The 17,255-nt window shown below is 33.5% G+C and overlaps 1 protein-coding gene across 10 annotated transcripts in view; it reads left to right on the forward strand.

Annotated features, from left to right (window-relative positions):
• Positions 1-17,255, forward strand: part of FER (FER tyrosine kinase) — a 241,552-nt gene that overhangs the window by 170,614 nt on the left and 53,683 nt on the right. For all 10 annotated transcript variants that reach the window (XM_084881045.1, XM_084881048.1, XM_084881047.1 and 7 more), the window contains one exon: positions 10,541-10,664. In XM_084881045.1, coding sequence (XP_084737171.1) covers positions 10,541-10,664 — 124 coding nt within the window. The remainder of the gene's footprint in view (positions 1-10,540; positions 10,665-17,255) is intronic.

Raw genomic sequence — 17,255 nt, forward strand, 5'->3', positions numbered from 1 at the left:
AATATATTTTTTTAAAAAAGGAATTAAGCTCATATAGTTTATATTGTACAGAGATTTTACCTTAGAAATCTGGACATAATACTGTTCTCATAATTATCTCTAAATTTTCAGTAGACATCTTTCCATTGACAGCAATTTTTAAATTTTTTTGTTTCCATTTGTAATTTCTTTAGGTAATTTCATGAATTTTTGTCATTGTATTAAATTCTTTTTTAAAATAAAGATTTTGCCCTGTCAACTTATCATGAAATTGTTTTTATATTTTATTTAAAAAAAATATATTTTATTGATTTTCTTAAAGAGAGGAAGGGAGAGAGATAGAGAGCTAGAAACATTGATGAGAGAGAAACATCGACCAGTTGCCTCTTGCACACCCCCTACTGGGGATGTGCCCGCAACCAAGGTACATGCCCTTGACCGGAATCGAACCTGGGACCTTTCAGTCTGCAGACCAATGCTCTACCGCCGAGTCAAACCGGTTTCGGCAAATTTTTTTATTTTTGTGTGATTTCAACAGAAGCATTTTCAGTGATGTGACATCATAACAATAGGGGGTTATTATAGTTAGTAGTCCCTGGAAATGACAGTTCCCATCCCTTTAAAAATGAGCTCCCAGCATTTTGGCTCTGGACACTTGCCTTGCCTGTGTTTCTATCACTAATCCTAAATGTAGAAAAGGGCAAATTGTACCAGCAAACCATTCAGGAACATGGCTTCTGGCACTCACTAAAAAAGGGTCCTCAAACTATGATCTGGCACCTTGCCTTTCAGCTTTAACCCATCGCCAGTTGTATTAACAGTATCACTTCACAGCAGCAAATTGTGAATTCAAGAGAATGGATAACATAGTAATTCTCAGATTAATATTTTTTACCAAAAATTATATGTCAGCTCCATGGCTGGGTATTTTATTTTGCTAATAAGTTATTAAAGAAGAACCTAATTTTGTGGAGTTTATTACTTCATGTTGTTTGGCGATGTCGAAAGAATACTCTCAAATTTGGTATGAGTCTCAATAAGTATAATTATAAAATAGTGCACAGTAAATTTCATTTTTGGAGAATGGGTAACTTTTTTCTTTTATATATTAACTGATATTAAAATATCTAAACTTAGACATTTGTCTTTATTTTGTTCAAGTATATTACATTAATGAAAAGCAAAGTAAATGCACTCTGTTGCCACCTTATATCACAGGTAATATATTTTGATATAATTAAAATATTTCCAAAACAACTTTTTAAAAGGAATGGCATATTTAAATTTCTATTTCTTTATCAGCAAATAGTATGTTGGACTTGTCATAATGTTTCATTTGCTGTCTAATATCCCAAAGCAAATATATATGGAATAGTTTAAACTGGCCATTTCTCCAGACACTAAAAGCACTAATATCCTTTGAAATTAGTGACTTTATTTGTTTTGAATGAGGTCAGAGAGAGGGAATCAATTCAAATCATACAAAGCTTTGTAGATCTTAGTGACATTCTATTTCTTTGTAAGGAGTCTTCTGGTGGAGGTTACCCTAAACTGAACACCTAAGTTCTTGCTGTCCCTATCACCTTCCAAGGGTAAATAATGTAAACAGAGCTTCACATTTATAACAAATACCATAGAAAATACTGAATACCTTTTAAGCCCTGCAGGCCTAAGACATTGTTTTTTGTTGTGTCATAAATGTGAGTACCCTTTTAAGGACGAAATCAATCTTCTACTTGTTAACTGCTCATTTTATGACAAGCCAAATTAATTGCTTCTGAAAATCCATTATGCATTGTTCTTTTCTCATTTCTCCACTAGTTTCCTGGTCATTTTTAATACCTCTTCTCATTTAGGTACTCTATTTCCCTTTCTTGGTTTTCAGATACTACTTAAACATAAAACATCTTCACAAATTCATCTGGAAGCACCGTGCTTTATATTAAGAATTGCATAGCCTTGTGTCATTGAAAATGTAAACATAATATTAGAACTGTCATTATAATAAGGTTTTGTGCATGAGAAACTTTCCTGTTCTTTATTTGCCTTCATTTGTCCTTCTCTGTAAAGCTGAAGTAGATTGTCATTGGTATCTATTTATGGGCACGAATTTCAATTTCAGGAAGAACATGATACAGCTGTGCCTGAAATTAAGCACCTAATAAATACACCAGGAAAATGTAACCTTTGCTGGAAAATGTAAATTTGCATAAAGTCTTCTGCGTCAAAATTGAGACAACAGTATCACATTTGACAATATCTGCACTTAAAGTGAAAGGCTTTCTATAGCAAACTGAAAGATTAAAAAAGTGACTTTATATAGCATCTTCAATCATTTTGTACCTTAAGAGATTACACATATTGAATATTTTCAGGTAGGCAACTGGTGTTTTAAAACTTTTTTCTTACACATTAGTCTGATGGTATTGAGAGCTTTATCAAGATCCTTGACAAAGATTTTCAAATCAGTTTATCTTCTAAGAAGATATTTGCTATTAGCAAATTGCTATATCTCTATATTTTCTATCTTGGCTACTAAAACTAATAAAGAAACTTTTTTTATAGTAACAACTATCATTTGTTGAATAGGATAAAAGATGCAAATACTTGCATTTTTGCAAATATTTTCATATTTAAAAGTGCTTTATAAAAATAAAATAATGTATAATATTTGAAGAATTTGTCATTGAGATTATTTTTAAGTTAGTTTTATATTATTTTATTCTTTTTAAAGTGGAATTTCTAAATTAATGAGGCTGTAATTTTAAGGAATTTTATTATTCTTTTAAAAATATTCCAAACTAGTCGGCTTTGATAAAAAAATAACCCCCCAAATGATTACTTATTGAAAACACATATATCACACTGTATATTTAAGTGACTTTGAAACTTAGAAATATACTTTTTCTTTAAGACTTTATAATCTTATCTAATGAACAAAATAAACTGATGAACAAAATAGATCCAGAGACATACCAGTAGAAGCATAGAACAGATTGTCGAATCTCAGAGGGAAGGTGAGGGTGGGTGGGAAGAGACCAACCAAAGAACTTGTATGCATATTTGCAAACCCATGTACACAGACAATAGTGTGGTGCAGGCCTGGGGTAGGGGTGGGGGTCTAGAAGGAGTCAGGGGGGCGGGGGGTGGAGGTGTATGTAATATTTTCAACAATAAAGATTTTTAAAAACAATGAAAGTATAAAGTAAAAAAAAACTTTCCATTGTGACATTTGGATTAATTACTTTATCTGATAAACACTGAGTTTCATCCACCATATACATTGGTGAAAAGTATATCCATGATCTCATTCCTCAGTGAATTCAGTGGAGCAGGAGAGACATATATTTAACACTAATCACATATTTATTGCAAACTTCACTCTAAAAAGAGCATTGCTCAGAGATATGGCAACAGGTGGCACCTAGTTTATTTTAGAGGACTTAGGAGACAACACCAGGAGGTGGCACTTGTGTTATGACCTGAATAATAAAAACAGTTTACTTTTGAAAAGGGATAGGAAGAGGCCCAGAGAACAGAGGGTGCAAAAGTTATGGGTAGGAATTGCTTTTATATTTGAGGAACAGGAGGAAGGGTAGAATGACTGAGGCACACTGAGCCTGGGAGAGACTGGCATATAATGTTGCAAAGGTAGGAGAGACGGAGTGATGAAGAGCCTCATAAGTCAGAATAAGCAAGTTTTTTATTCCCAAAATAATTTTGTTTTAGGGAGTGAATTTTCTTATGTATTACTTTCAAAGAGTATATAGGAAACACAATGACAGATCATCCCAGATCCCCATTCCTTTTTCAGTTCTTCTTGGCAATAGCAGCTCTTACTACCTTGTGGGATTTTGCTGTCTGATTTCATTTATTTAATTTTAGTTTTATTCTTTCAGTGCTTGTATTTGCAAGTTGAAACCTATATGAATATATATCTTATTAACATAAGTAACTTACGCTGCTGCTCTCTGTAGTTTTAAAAATATTTTTAAATTACAGTTGATGTATAATATATTAGTTCAGGTGTATGACCAAGAGATTAGACATTTATATAATTTACGAAGTGATTGCTTGCTTTAGAATTTCAATAATATTAGCAAAATCACCACCTTAAAATAAATTAGGTAAATTCAGCCCCCTCCTCCATAATATGAAAAGACTTATTTCCAGAGTAATTTCTATTACTGACATTCTAAGCGTTTGTGAAAGCAAACTCTGGAATCTGTAGTGGCAGTTCACATAATGTCTGGCAAGATATATATATATATGTGTGTGTGTGTGTGTGTGTGTGTGTGTGTGTGTGTGGTGCCTCTTGAAACCAGCAAGTTAGAAATCCCGTGAGATGTACTTTTATTTCATAGAGCTGTTATCATAACTGCTATCAAGTTGTGTTCTTAAAGATCATCTGCAAGGGAGAAATGCAGAAGGTCTGAGCTATTCTGCAGTGTTAGCATAACATGACTATTAGGAAACCTCATCTGAAAAGACTAATGTCATGTGTTAGTCCAAATTGGGAAAACCACACACTCAGCTCTGCTTCTGTCTGGGCTGAATTTCTCTACTTAGATAGCAAGCTGTTCAGTAAGTGCTTCGTTAAAAGAAAAAGATAGAATCAGGAAAGCTAGTATATTCTTGGAGTTATTTTCAGTTTTTCATCTTCCTCATCTTTCCCCAAAACTGATCCATTTCTAACTTCTTATTGAGTATTTTAAAATCTTATTTTTAGTCTTTTTTTGGGTAGTTCTTAGTATAAACCTCATCACCTGTTTGACATCTTGGTTAATTTTTTCCCCCTGTGCAATTAATCTCTCCTACACATACCCCACATGTAGCAGTAGTATTATCTTGTTTCAGTATTTGCATTGATTTCTTCAAAAATTGTTTGGCTTATATCCTATTATATAAAATCTATTCTGTGTTTCATGGAGTAAAAATTGAATCAGCTTTCATAGTTTATGGTTGTATAGATTTTCCCCTTATTTTTGATGGGCCAGCTAACAACCACAACTTTCATTAGTACAGATTAAAGAGCAAATGTTTATTTAAAAAAAAAAAAAAAAAAAGAACCTGAACAATGGCATAAATGGAAACTCCAAAGAGCTCTCTACAATTTATTAGTTGCTTTGATTATTATCCTATTTTAAATGTATAAATGATCACAACTGAAGCAAACATCTTAGAAACAAGTCTATATCCTAAAAAACATGGGACATAAATTATACATTTTATATGTCGCCAGAGACTAGTAATTATTAATTTAATGAATTTTGAAGTTGTTCAAAGATAAATTCAGATTTCTATATGATTTAATGACAATAAATCATTAGTAGTATGACCCTAATGATCCTTTCTCCAATGACAAGTTGATAAATTAATATTCTTATTTACATAATTTCTCTAAGTTTGTTTAATGAGATTAGTTCCTCAGAGTTCCATTAATACTGAACAACAGGTAAGACCAAATTTCCACAGCATGGAGTAGACATCTTCAAGAACTATTGAAAGTAATACCTTCTATCCTCTTATGAAAAGTTGCTGCAAACAATAATAAAGCATTTCTTATTGTTTCCTACTTATTCCAGATGTGTGTGTATTTACATTTATATTTCTATTTATAGATATTTAATTCTCCAAGTAATTTATTGATAGATATTATTTTATCCACTAGGGATCATTGAGTTGATAGTACAGAAGCTATATATAATATTATAGAGATTTTACAAGTTCCTTGATTGAAAAATCTAGAGGGAAGTTACTCTTGAGGCCAGGTTTGATCCAGTGGCTCCAAAACTATTCTCTTTCCTTCACTCTTCACCCAAAACTATTCTCTTTCCTTCACTCTGCTCTCCACGGTGGTGGCTCCATTTGAAGGCTGCCAGTCCCTGTGTTATGGCATGATGTCTATACACATTCAGTTGCAAAGCATGCTTTCTTGGTAGTTTTCTCAAAAACAAATTATTTCCCCTCTTAAATACCTCCTTGTATCTCAGTGGTCTGAATTAAGTCGTGTGCCTGTCCTTGAACCAGTCACTTGCACAAGGGAGTGGACTTCATTGGTTAAGCCAATCCAGAACCACCCTTATTATTGGGGGTGAGGTTAATGTGTTTCATAATGGGTGAAGAGCAGTCTCCTAAAATAAATTGTGGCGAATGAAGAATAGATGTATCAGAAGCAAACAGTCCTGACTGCAGCTGTTTCTCATGTTATGTAAAGAATAACTTCAACAATAAGTTGTAATGCTTATTGTTGTGCATTATGTGCTTGGCACATGCTTAGTTCTTCAGATACATTCAGTCTTCAAAACCATCTGGAGCCATAAATAGAATTTTTGTTTTAAAGAGGTTTAGAAAGATTAAACAGCTTGTCCAAGGCCACAAAGCTAGCTAATCAGACCAGTCAATTGGATTTCAATATCCATGCTCTTCGCACCATGCCATGCTCTCCCTAGTAAGCCAAAGTTGGCTTTGAAAATGTATTCTATTAGAAATTCATCATGATGAAGAATACTGGAAAATAATCCACCCTATTTTAGTTTAATATGTAGTCTACTCACAGTAATAAGCCTTGTTAAGACAGTTACAACAGAGAAGTGATCTTGTTTTGTTCTTTTTTGTACACCAAGATTCTTAATTGCAGCAGCCAGGTAGGGTACTCTGTGCTATATGTATACACACGCCCATGTGTCTATGTGCATGCATCCACCAATGCACACATAAATATATTTATACATATGGGCTGCATATATAAGTATTTTGTATATCACAAGTTCTGAGAGAGGTTCTATAACTTGATACTTAATGAAAATGACAAAGTGAGATCAAACGGACTCCACAGCGGGGGTGGGGAATACTTGGCCCCTGCTCTGGCCCTAACAAGGCATGAGGGGTGAGTTAACTAAACGTTTGACCAAATATAGCAGGCTAATTTTTAAGTTGATAATTTTGGCTCTCGAATGATGTTATAAATATCCACATCGCCCTTGGCAGAAAAAAGGTTCCTCACCCCTCCTCTACAGTATCCTCTCAGTGAATACTTGAGACTACATGATCTGATGCCAGTCTCCAGTTCTTCCTCACTTAATAAAGTACCAATGAAGTATCATGCCCATGGGAAGAGTTCTGGCCAGTCTGAATTGCTTTCTGGGTATTCTAGGTGTAATTCCATACTCTAGCCCCATGGGGCATTTACTTCCTGTTTCAGGGTTCTTAAAGCTTGCACTTGCCCAAGGCTCAGGCTTTCAGGACTGAATCATTTAATTTTTACTGGAGGCCTTGCTTTTCTACAGCCATCTGCAAGAAACTGACTAGGACTGTGGAATAACATCTCCTTAACATCACTGTGTCTATGGCTTGCATCTATAAATTGGAAATAAATTTAAATTTTACTTCAACAATTTAATGATTGTAAGGCAAGACATTTCTCTAAGGCAAATTTTTGTTGTATTAACTAAGAGACAGACTCCCCTTTATCTGAATCTTTACGTAGCCGTGTCATATATTTAGAAATAGCTGTATCTAACTCCTCTTTCCCAATACTTTACCTTCACTTTTTAAATTTTTTAAAAATGTTTTTATTGGCTTTTATAAAGAGAGGGAGGAAGAGGGGGGGAGAGAGAAACATCAACAAAAGAGAGAAACATTAATCCCTTGCCTCCTGCGCACACCCGGACCAGGGATTGAACTCGCAACCTGGATATGTGTCCTGACCAGGAATCAAACTGGGGATCTTTCTGTGCACAGGAGGACCCCCAACCAACTGAGCCAAATTGGCCAGGCTATACTTTACCTTTATTGACTTGGCATAATTTTTCAGCCAATTTTTAATGCTATTTAAATGTTTCTTTTCTTTGTTTACCCATAGATTATGCATTTGTTGTTTTAATTGTACCTACTAAGGCTTGCTTCTTTGCAAATAATTTCTTTTTTAGATGATGTAATTTCTAAGGCAGTGATGTTACAGAACTCAGAGTCTTAAATACACTAAGTTTTATTGATGGAATGTAGATTTCAATGGCATCCATCAGGTGCTGATAAGAAATGTAATGTCATTTAAACATTTAGCAAGTATTTAAAAAGCAAGAAACTGACTAGGACTGTGGAATAACATCTCCTCCTTAACATCTCCTCCTTGTCATATAAATAATTTTTACACATTAATTCAAGAAATGTTTATTGAGATATTATTATGTTCTAAGCATCATGTGGTCTGTACAATTCTCTTTACCAGGATTATAATCTGGGGTGAGCATTGGGAGTACACGGAGGGTTGTAAGAAGGAGAAAATTTAAAAAGAGCTGGAGGAAGACAGAAAATAGCTGAATATGAGCTATCTAGGGAGAGAAATATTAGGATTTGACAGAACATTGGAGTTGTCATAGTGCTGCTTTAAATCAAATTCCAGAAAAGATATTTTCACTTGAAAGTCATTCCACAGTGTAAACAAATTCTGAGGTTTCAAGACCAGAGGGTGCATTTTTTCTAAAATAGGCCAATGTACTCTAACAAAGAATTAATGTATACATGGGAATATTGGTCCAAATAATAACTTGAACTAAATATTGATTTTAAGTCCATTTTAATAGACATTTTTGTGCTTATTAAAGGTGAGAAGTTGGTTAGTTTTTCTGTTTACTGTGGCATTTATGTGTTTTGTTCAGAAAATTAGTTAAATTTGATAGAAACTATTTCAACAATCTCCCTAGTAATTTAATACATTTGATATTCTTCTTAAAAAGACAAAAATGAAAAACAGAAAGAAGGAAGCTGACACTGTTAAAGTTATTTTTAAGCATAGGTCTTACTGATTTTATAAATGGCCCACCTAAATTTGTGTAACACTTGATTTGTGAATAAAAGAAGACGTTCAGAAAAGAATATTATAAGGAGAATTAGGCAGGTTCTTATTTTCTAGGTATTCTCATTAAAGAAAAAGCCGTTAAGTCTTTACTTCTACAGTTGTTCCACTTTAGGAAGCCTAGGCCATGGTGAAGAGGATAAGAAAGTTTAGGAAGTGGGAATTAAAATGCTAATTTCTCTTGCAAAAACCTGGCTAATATCTGAAGGCCTAATAAAAAGTGGGAATGATTATTTTTAGAGGACATCCATTCTAATATACTTTAATTTTTAATTATATTTATTAGGGTGACATTGGTTAATAAGTGTTTCATATAATACATCATCTGTATATTGCTTTGTGTGTTTACCACCCCAAGTCAAATCTTCTGTCACCATGTATTTGATTCGCTTTTCCTTATCTTCCCCTTTCGGCTGGTAACCAGCACACCGTTGTCTGTGTCTATAAGTTTTTGTTTGATTGTCTTGTTTGTTCATTTCTTGCTTTTAGCTTTATAGTCTACATATGAGTGAAATCATATGGTTCTTGATTTTTTTCTGTCTGACTTCTTTATTTGAATGCAATACATTATACACTAACAAGAGAAAAATAATCAAACCATAGACTTCAATGCTGTATTAATAATGAATTCAGTTTAAGGCTGTATGATAATCCTGGCCACATATAGCTTCTGAGCTCTTGAGCTTTTGAAATGTGGATAGTGCTTCTTTAAAAAGCTGAATTTATAATTGTATTTCATTTTAATTGTTTTAAAAATTGATACATGATTCAATTATTGGAAAATTTTAAGTATGTTTGGAACAACCTATGTATATGAATTTACTTTATAACTGTAAATTTTATGAACTCTAAATACAGATCAAGTATTTTCAGATGAAAATTTGCATCTAAATTGAGATGTCCCATAAATGTTAAACATATTTTAAAGACTTAGGATGATAAAATGTAAAATATCTCACCTAAAATTTTTATAATGATATATGTTGATAAATAATGTTTGGATCTATTTGCTAAAGAAAAAATATGTTATTAAAGTAAATTTCACCCTTTGTTGTTACTTTTCAAAATGTGACTATCAGTAAATTTAAAATTACTATGTGGCTTGAATTATATTTCTTTTGAACTATGCTGGTTTAAGGTGCTTCTCCACATCATTAAAATTCATTTGATGCCTAAAAATGCAATCTGGTGCAGCAAATAAATCTTATTAGCAAAATCTTACCGATTTCCCTACTCTGTCTGGGTCTACTTACAGTTGATAGTATTGTTAATAATCTCAAAATATTTTTAAAGCAATTACTGAGTCTAATAACTAATTCAATATCATTGAGTTTTTTTGTTTAATTCATAATAATTACAATCTTTTATTTGATATTAGAGAGACAGTAAAATTTCTTACAAAATTTTAGTCGGGCAAATTGGTGAGAAATTGCATGTCTTTGTTTAAATATTATCATCCTGTGTAAGGTAACATGCAATGTGAAGCACTTAAAGTACTAAAACTGTACCTGGGAGAGTTAATGGTGTCTCTTTTCTCATAAGATGTATCCTTTTTATAATTTCTTTCATCCCCACCTCAAACAAAATGGCCAGTAAGTATGGCCAAATGTGTTGTGCTTTTTGTTCTGTGAGGTATCTATAATAGAGGACAAATGTGACTGTCATCATGATCTTGTCTGATTCTTCATCTGTCAATTCTTCTAGGAGGTGATTTCCTCTCCTATCTGAGAAAAAAGAAAGATGAAATAAAACCCAAACAATTAGTGAAATTTTCATTAGATGCTGCTTGTGGTATGGCATATCTCGAAAGTAAAAATTGTATACACAGGTAAGGAGAATATTTTAAAAACATTTCCACTTTTATTAAAAGAATGCTAGAAAATTATATATTTGTTACAACACAGCAATAAATTTCTTTTACAAAATTTAAATATTTTCATTTTAGTTTTCATATTGTGTGTAAAAGCATTATTTGATAGTTGTTTATACAGGAGTGGGCAAAATTAGGGCTATAATTTCTATGTAAAATAATACAATAATAAATAATGGTATAAGAATAAACTGTTTTATGTACTCACAACTGTAAACCTTTTGCCCATCCCTGTATAGAAACATTTTTTTCTATCTTACTTGAGGTAAATACGACTAATTGGCAATGATTTACATATCAAGTAAAATTTGTTTTGTTATAATCATGAATAACATAGTGGTAAGTTATACCACAAGTTAGTCATATATGCAGCTACAGTCTCATAGTCAATAATACTGTTTCATGTGTCACCTATTTCCAGTTTTTCAAAGAATTTACTTTAAAAGTCATGGAAAAGCATAACAGTAGAACAACAATTCATGACAGTGAATTTAACCAAGTGTAAAAGATTTTAGTTATTTCAAATAAATTTTTAGAAAACATTCTCTAATTATATTACAACCTATGACTAGTTCTGAATGCTTTCTGGATTATGGTTAATGTTCTTTAATGCTAAAAGTTACTACAACTTAAGATTTCTTGCAGAATTTATGTCAGATCATAAGTATGGATAAGACTATATTTATAAAATGCTGTGTGTAATTGATGAAGTTTTTAAACATTCTGGTGGGTTTATATAATATATATAATTAGAGCAGAATAAAGTTAACTTCCCCAATATACACATCAATGGATATTTTTTTTACTTAATCCCCCATACACATTTTTAAAAAAAATATATTTTATTGATTTTTCTTACAGAGGAAGGGAGAGAGATAGAGAGCTAGAAACGTCGATGAGAGAGAAACATCGACTAGCTGCCTCTTGCACACCCTCTACTGGGGATGTGCCCGCAACCAATGTACATGCCCTTGACCGGAATCGAACCTGGGACCTTTCAGTCCGCAGACCGACGCTCTACCACTGAGCCAAACCAGTTTTGACACATTTTTTAAAAATATATGTTTTTAAGAGGAAGGAAGTGGGAGAAAGAGATAGAAATATCAATGATGAGAGAGAATCATCGATGGCCTATGTCCTGAATGCCCCACACTGGGGATTGAACCTGCAACCTAGGCATGTGCCTTGACCGGGAATTGAACTGTGACCTCCTGGTTCATAGGTCGATGTTCAACCACTGAGCCATGCTGGCTGGGCTCCCCCATACAGATTTTGCTTAGTGTTTAGTTTTATTCTAAAGCTAAAATTAAGGCTTATGCTTTAAATATGCTTTAATGATTATATACATTTAAAAACATTTCAGTAAGGAAACTATTTTTCTGGAATTTAAAACACCTATAATGGTCATTGTATTTATGTTTTACTTTGTATAAATAGAGATCAAATTACATTATAATAGATATTTTTAAAGACTTAAAGTATTTGATTTTGGAGCAAATTGTATTATTATTTACTTTATTAGACAAAACACTTTTTGTTCAAAGTAACAAAGGATTTTGCCTTTTAGAGGAAATCAATAATTTTAATGGCTCATATGTTAATGCTACTATGGGTATCAGATTTTCTATTTTAGTTATTCCATTTTTTCCTCAGATTCCTTTTCTATGGTTGTAAATTCTAATGTACATTATTGAAACTGACTTACTAATTTTTCAATTACCAGTAACATTCTTTAATTTCTATTGCATTGGGGTTGTTTCAGTTTCTTGCTGCTTTTGTAGTGATTGCTTTTCTTGCAAGTGGAGGGCAGTATATATATTTTTTTATCTATATCATTAGAATTGAAACCATTCTAAGTCATAGATAGCAGTTTTTAAAAATGTATTCCACTCACTAAACCACAACATCATCTGCTGTAATGTTATATTTCCATTTTTCTTTTTAAGAAGTTTCATGCATTCACAAATTTTTGAAAGTCAGCCTATGCTTGACCACATTTCCTAGAAAGTTGTGCATAGCATGTACTATATGCCTGCAGAGAAGGTTCGAAGTGAAATATCTTGAATAATGGCACTGAGAGCAGATATGACAAATTAGGTTTCAGTGCCAACTTTCAGTGATTGGTAATGGCTTTCAGTGTTGTGTATTGAGAAAGATTCCAGGATTCGAAACAAAGATTCCAGTGACGAATTAGTCAAATTTGTCAGGGTGCTGATAAACGTTAGTTAACACATAAGCCCCAATTTTGTAATTTGTGGCATAACACATTTTTGTCTTTACTTTTATAAATATTTTTGACATTTTTCTTACTAGTTATAGCAACAATACATATTTTTCTATAATCACTTCCATTGATTTCTTCTAAACTATGTGCTATTATTTCCTTTGCTAAGCATGATTCCTGAATGAATTTTATGTTACCTCTAGCCAATGGTCTTTCATTTCTCTTCAAACTTATGTAAATGTTCTATTGAGTGAATTCACTTTTTGCCTATTCATTTTAAGTCATTCTTTGGGTTGAATTTTTTATGGGTATGAATTTTGCTATAAAACCCTGTTTCTATGTGTCATCCTGTGGCAGTATTTCTGTGTTAGTAGTAATTGCAGTGGAATTTTAATTGATTTATAGTTAAAACTTTCACTCAAGACATGTTTTATGTTTTTTCTCCCAAGAAATATCAAACATATAGTATTCATTACAATGAAAGATGTTTTTTTTTTCAATTTCCAATGAGGTATTTCAAAATTGATTAATCTAAAACATGATCAGAAGTTTCATTTTTCAAGTAATGAAAGATACAAAGACTCATTCTTGACATCCCAAAACATTACTAAAACATATGCATGTCTATGAATTATAAAGTCTTTGTCCCACAAATCAAAGCAAAAAATTTAAATATGCCTTTAATTTTACATGAAGTTATAAATTTTATCCTGTTCCCTGATTAGAGGTTACTGGACTTCAGTTACCTGAAAATAATTATTTCTCCCCAAAATAGTATCTTACCTATTGGGAAACACATTTTCTTTCTTTAGCTGTGTTTTATTGTTTTGATTACAGGAAGAGCAGAGCATGTTTCATTATAGGCAAACAAGTATGACAGCTATAAAATGAAAACAAGTAATTGCGTAAAGAAATGGCCTGCTTTTGGAAAGTGCTCTTGTTGTAATTCCCATTTAACTTCCAGGAGAGTTCTCGTGATAGTCCGGGTTTCTAATTGAACTATTTCTATTTATAGCTGAGCAGTACTACATATTTTGCATTTTACTTTAGTTGTATTCAGCTGAATTTTCTTTATTACTTTTCTGTAGGCCAATGTGAAATTATTTCCTACTTGTACTTTATATGAACATTTCAAGTACACTGATAACTTGGGGGATGGGGAAGGAAGGGTGAACGTATTTACTTGCAATGGCCTGCTATTAGACTGTTAGATGCTGTTCTAGAAAAAGTTTTAAAACTTCATTAATTGACATTAAGTGGATTGAAGGTTGACATAATCGGTTTAATGGTAATGATAGTTGTGGTTTTGTTGATGATGAATCCTGCAGGATTTATTCTTATTTAGGATCACTCCTAAAAGTTGGTTTTGTGACATGTCCTTTGTTTGATGTCCCTGGGAAGTAAAGGGAGAATAAACTCTTGATTGCTATGTATTTGAATTAAAGATCATAATCTGTGGGGAGTTTTGGAAGCAAATCTTAATTCCAAGATATTCTATGTCATTGTCAGTACCTGGAAAAGGTGTTTTTGGAGGAGTGCTGTATAATATGCCTTGCTTTTCTAATTTTAAATCTTGTACTGATTCCTCTTTGGTTTTGGTTGTTCTACCACAATGATTTTGTTGTTGCTGTTTTGGAGTAAGGCTTAACAATTCTACAAAATAAATTATATATAAGAATAAATTTAATTTATGTATAGTAAGGGTATTTTTCTTATCCATTGAGAACAATATTTCTATCATACATTTAACACATGTGAATACTTGCCTACTCTGGGCCAGGGTAATAGCAACATGAAAATCACAGTACCTGCTCTCAGACGGATGTAACAAAATAATAATAATTTAAAGAGATAATCAATGTAATGGTACTACGTACAAAATCTCAAGGGAGTGATATCACAAGGGTCTAATGTGACCTGTCAGGAAGGGGGCTATGGAAAAGTCATCAGGACAAGTTTTGCAGACTTGATAAATGGGAGTGTCCTTGAATAGAAAGGGAAATATTTCAGCGGAAGGAAACTTGTTTGCAAAGTTACAGTATTTTTCACAAGAGATCAGGACTTAATCATGGAACTACAAATAATTCAATATAAGAATGGGAAGTGCAGAAGACATGTGGCTGAGCTGGGTACACAGGGTCCTTCTTACTAAGGGTCATGTACACCATTTAATTTAGCTAACTATAGGAATACCTAGCCATACTTTTGGCTAATTTTTAAAAAGCTAAAATGCTGCAGCATTTAACTGGAAAAGAAAAGTAATTTGAGCAAAACTTGTAAAACCCTGAAAAATCTATGTATGTAAAACCCTAAGCAACTGGTCAACCTATGGGCAGCTGGCACTCACAGCTGTGGTGGTGTGAGCCTCTCCGACCTCCAGCAGCTCTACCAAGTGGCCACTGTAGCAGGCACAGTGGGGCCAGGATGAGCAGGAGCAGCATGGCACCTGCCTGGCCTCGGGCTTGGGCTGGGGCTCGGGCTGGGGCTCAGGCTCCTCCCCGCTGCCTGCCACTTCATTCACTACTATATCCCTCGATGTCGGACTGCCGGTTCTGGCCCAGTCCCTTCCAGAGATCCAGCTGACACAAGCAGTCTGACCACCCACTGAGGGGTTCTGAATTGTGAGAGAGCATGGGTCAGGCTGAGGGAGCCCATCAGTGCACGAATCCGTGCACTGGGTTTCTAGTGTATATGTGACTTGTGAAAAGGTGTGGGTATGGGGCCAATTTTATTTTTAAGTTTCATTGGAAAAACTAGTTTAAAAAAACTAGGATTTCCCCCATAAGGGACAATGTTAAATTTCACTTAAATGTATTCTAAAAGGAGATTGTTTCATCTGATTTTTGGCAAGGCTTAGATGTATACTTCTTAAGATAAATAAAAGATGCTGCTTCTAACTTATATTGGGATTTTGTGATTTTATATTTTATGAAGTTAAAGATTTGGTCTGATATTAATCATTTACATTTTTTCACAGTGACTCCTGAGGGTTTTTTCTGTTTTTTAATTGTAATTGATTACCTAGTTTCTGAGCTTTGCCTAAACTTTGAAGGTACTGGGAAAGAAAAAAAAAGAAGAAGCATTTTTCTGTTTAATGTAGCTTGATTCAATGGTAATATAAAGCCAAAATATGCAAAGGAAAATATTACCTTGAATGTTTTTGACCCCCTCATCTTTTCTGTTTTAAGAAGGGGCCTTAAGATAACTGTACCGATTAAGTAATTGAGGCCCCAAGAGATTAAGTGAAGGTCTCCTAAACAGTGACAGGGCCACTGCTCGGTCTTAGACCTGCTAACTTCATCCTGATGCATTCCTACTCATTCTAATGCCATCATTTTACTCAGTCTCATTCAAGCTGACGTGTGTTGATGACTTACTGAGTATCAGGCTTAAGTGAGTGCTTCAGATGCAATATCTGAGAATGTAGGCTTTGTGAGGGCAATGAGTTTTACCTGTGTTATTCACTGTTGAATTCTAAAAGCTAGAAACAGTGCCCAGTATCTAAAGGTGAATAAATAGAATCCTCAAAACAATGTAGGATTGTTTTATACCCATGAGGAAGTTTATTGTTACACATGTACATATTGTACACATGAGGAAACTTATGGTTAGGGAGTTTGAGTTATCTTACTTGAGAAAATATTCAAAGAAAGAAGCAGTTCTAGTGTGTGAATGCCGGCACTCTCCCTGGAACTGCCCTGGGACCCCACTGCCTTCCACAAGAACTGGTCTGCTGACCAATTAGATTCAGGGCAGCAGGCCAGATGGTATTTGGCATAATGGCTCAGCTATATTCTACATCTGTACTCTTTATGGTCACGAGTAAAACAGAAGAGGGTCCAGGAGCCTGTGGAATGTAATTTTAGAAACATGCCAAGGGTTTTTATTGTGTGTGTTTTTTTAATGAACAGTTGCTGAAGTGCAGCAGTAGTTTTGTTACTGCTTCTCCACTTAATTAGAGCTTAAAAATTTATTTTTTCATTTTTTAAAACACCATTGTTTAGATACCCCCTTCTGCTTTATCTGTTAATTAAAAACACAGGATTAGCATAGAAATGTGATCATCTCAGTTGGTTGACTAAGCATTGATGACTAATTTTCTTGTTCCAACATTTGCTTACAATTTTGCATGTATATTAGACTGTACTTTTATTTTTAGCATCTAGATCAATTTTGCACCAATACAGAGAAGACTATTCAGTAGTTTAAATGTGTCAAAAATATGTACTAATCCTTCTCTAGTTCAGCCAATTTTTTCTTGTGCAGCTTAGGTATTTGCATATGCAGGGTGATTATCATACAAAAGATATCCCAAGAACACCTTT

This window comes from Pipistrellus hanaki (assembly GCF_964339955.1).
Source record: "Pipistrellus hanaki genome assembly, chromosome: 4".
Taxonomy (NCBI): Eukaryota; Metazoa; Chordata; class Mammalia; order Chiroptera; family Vespertilionidae; genus Pipistrellus; species Pipistrellus hanaki.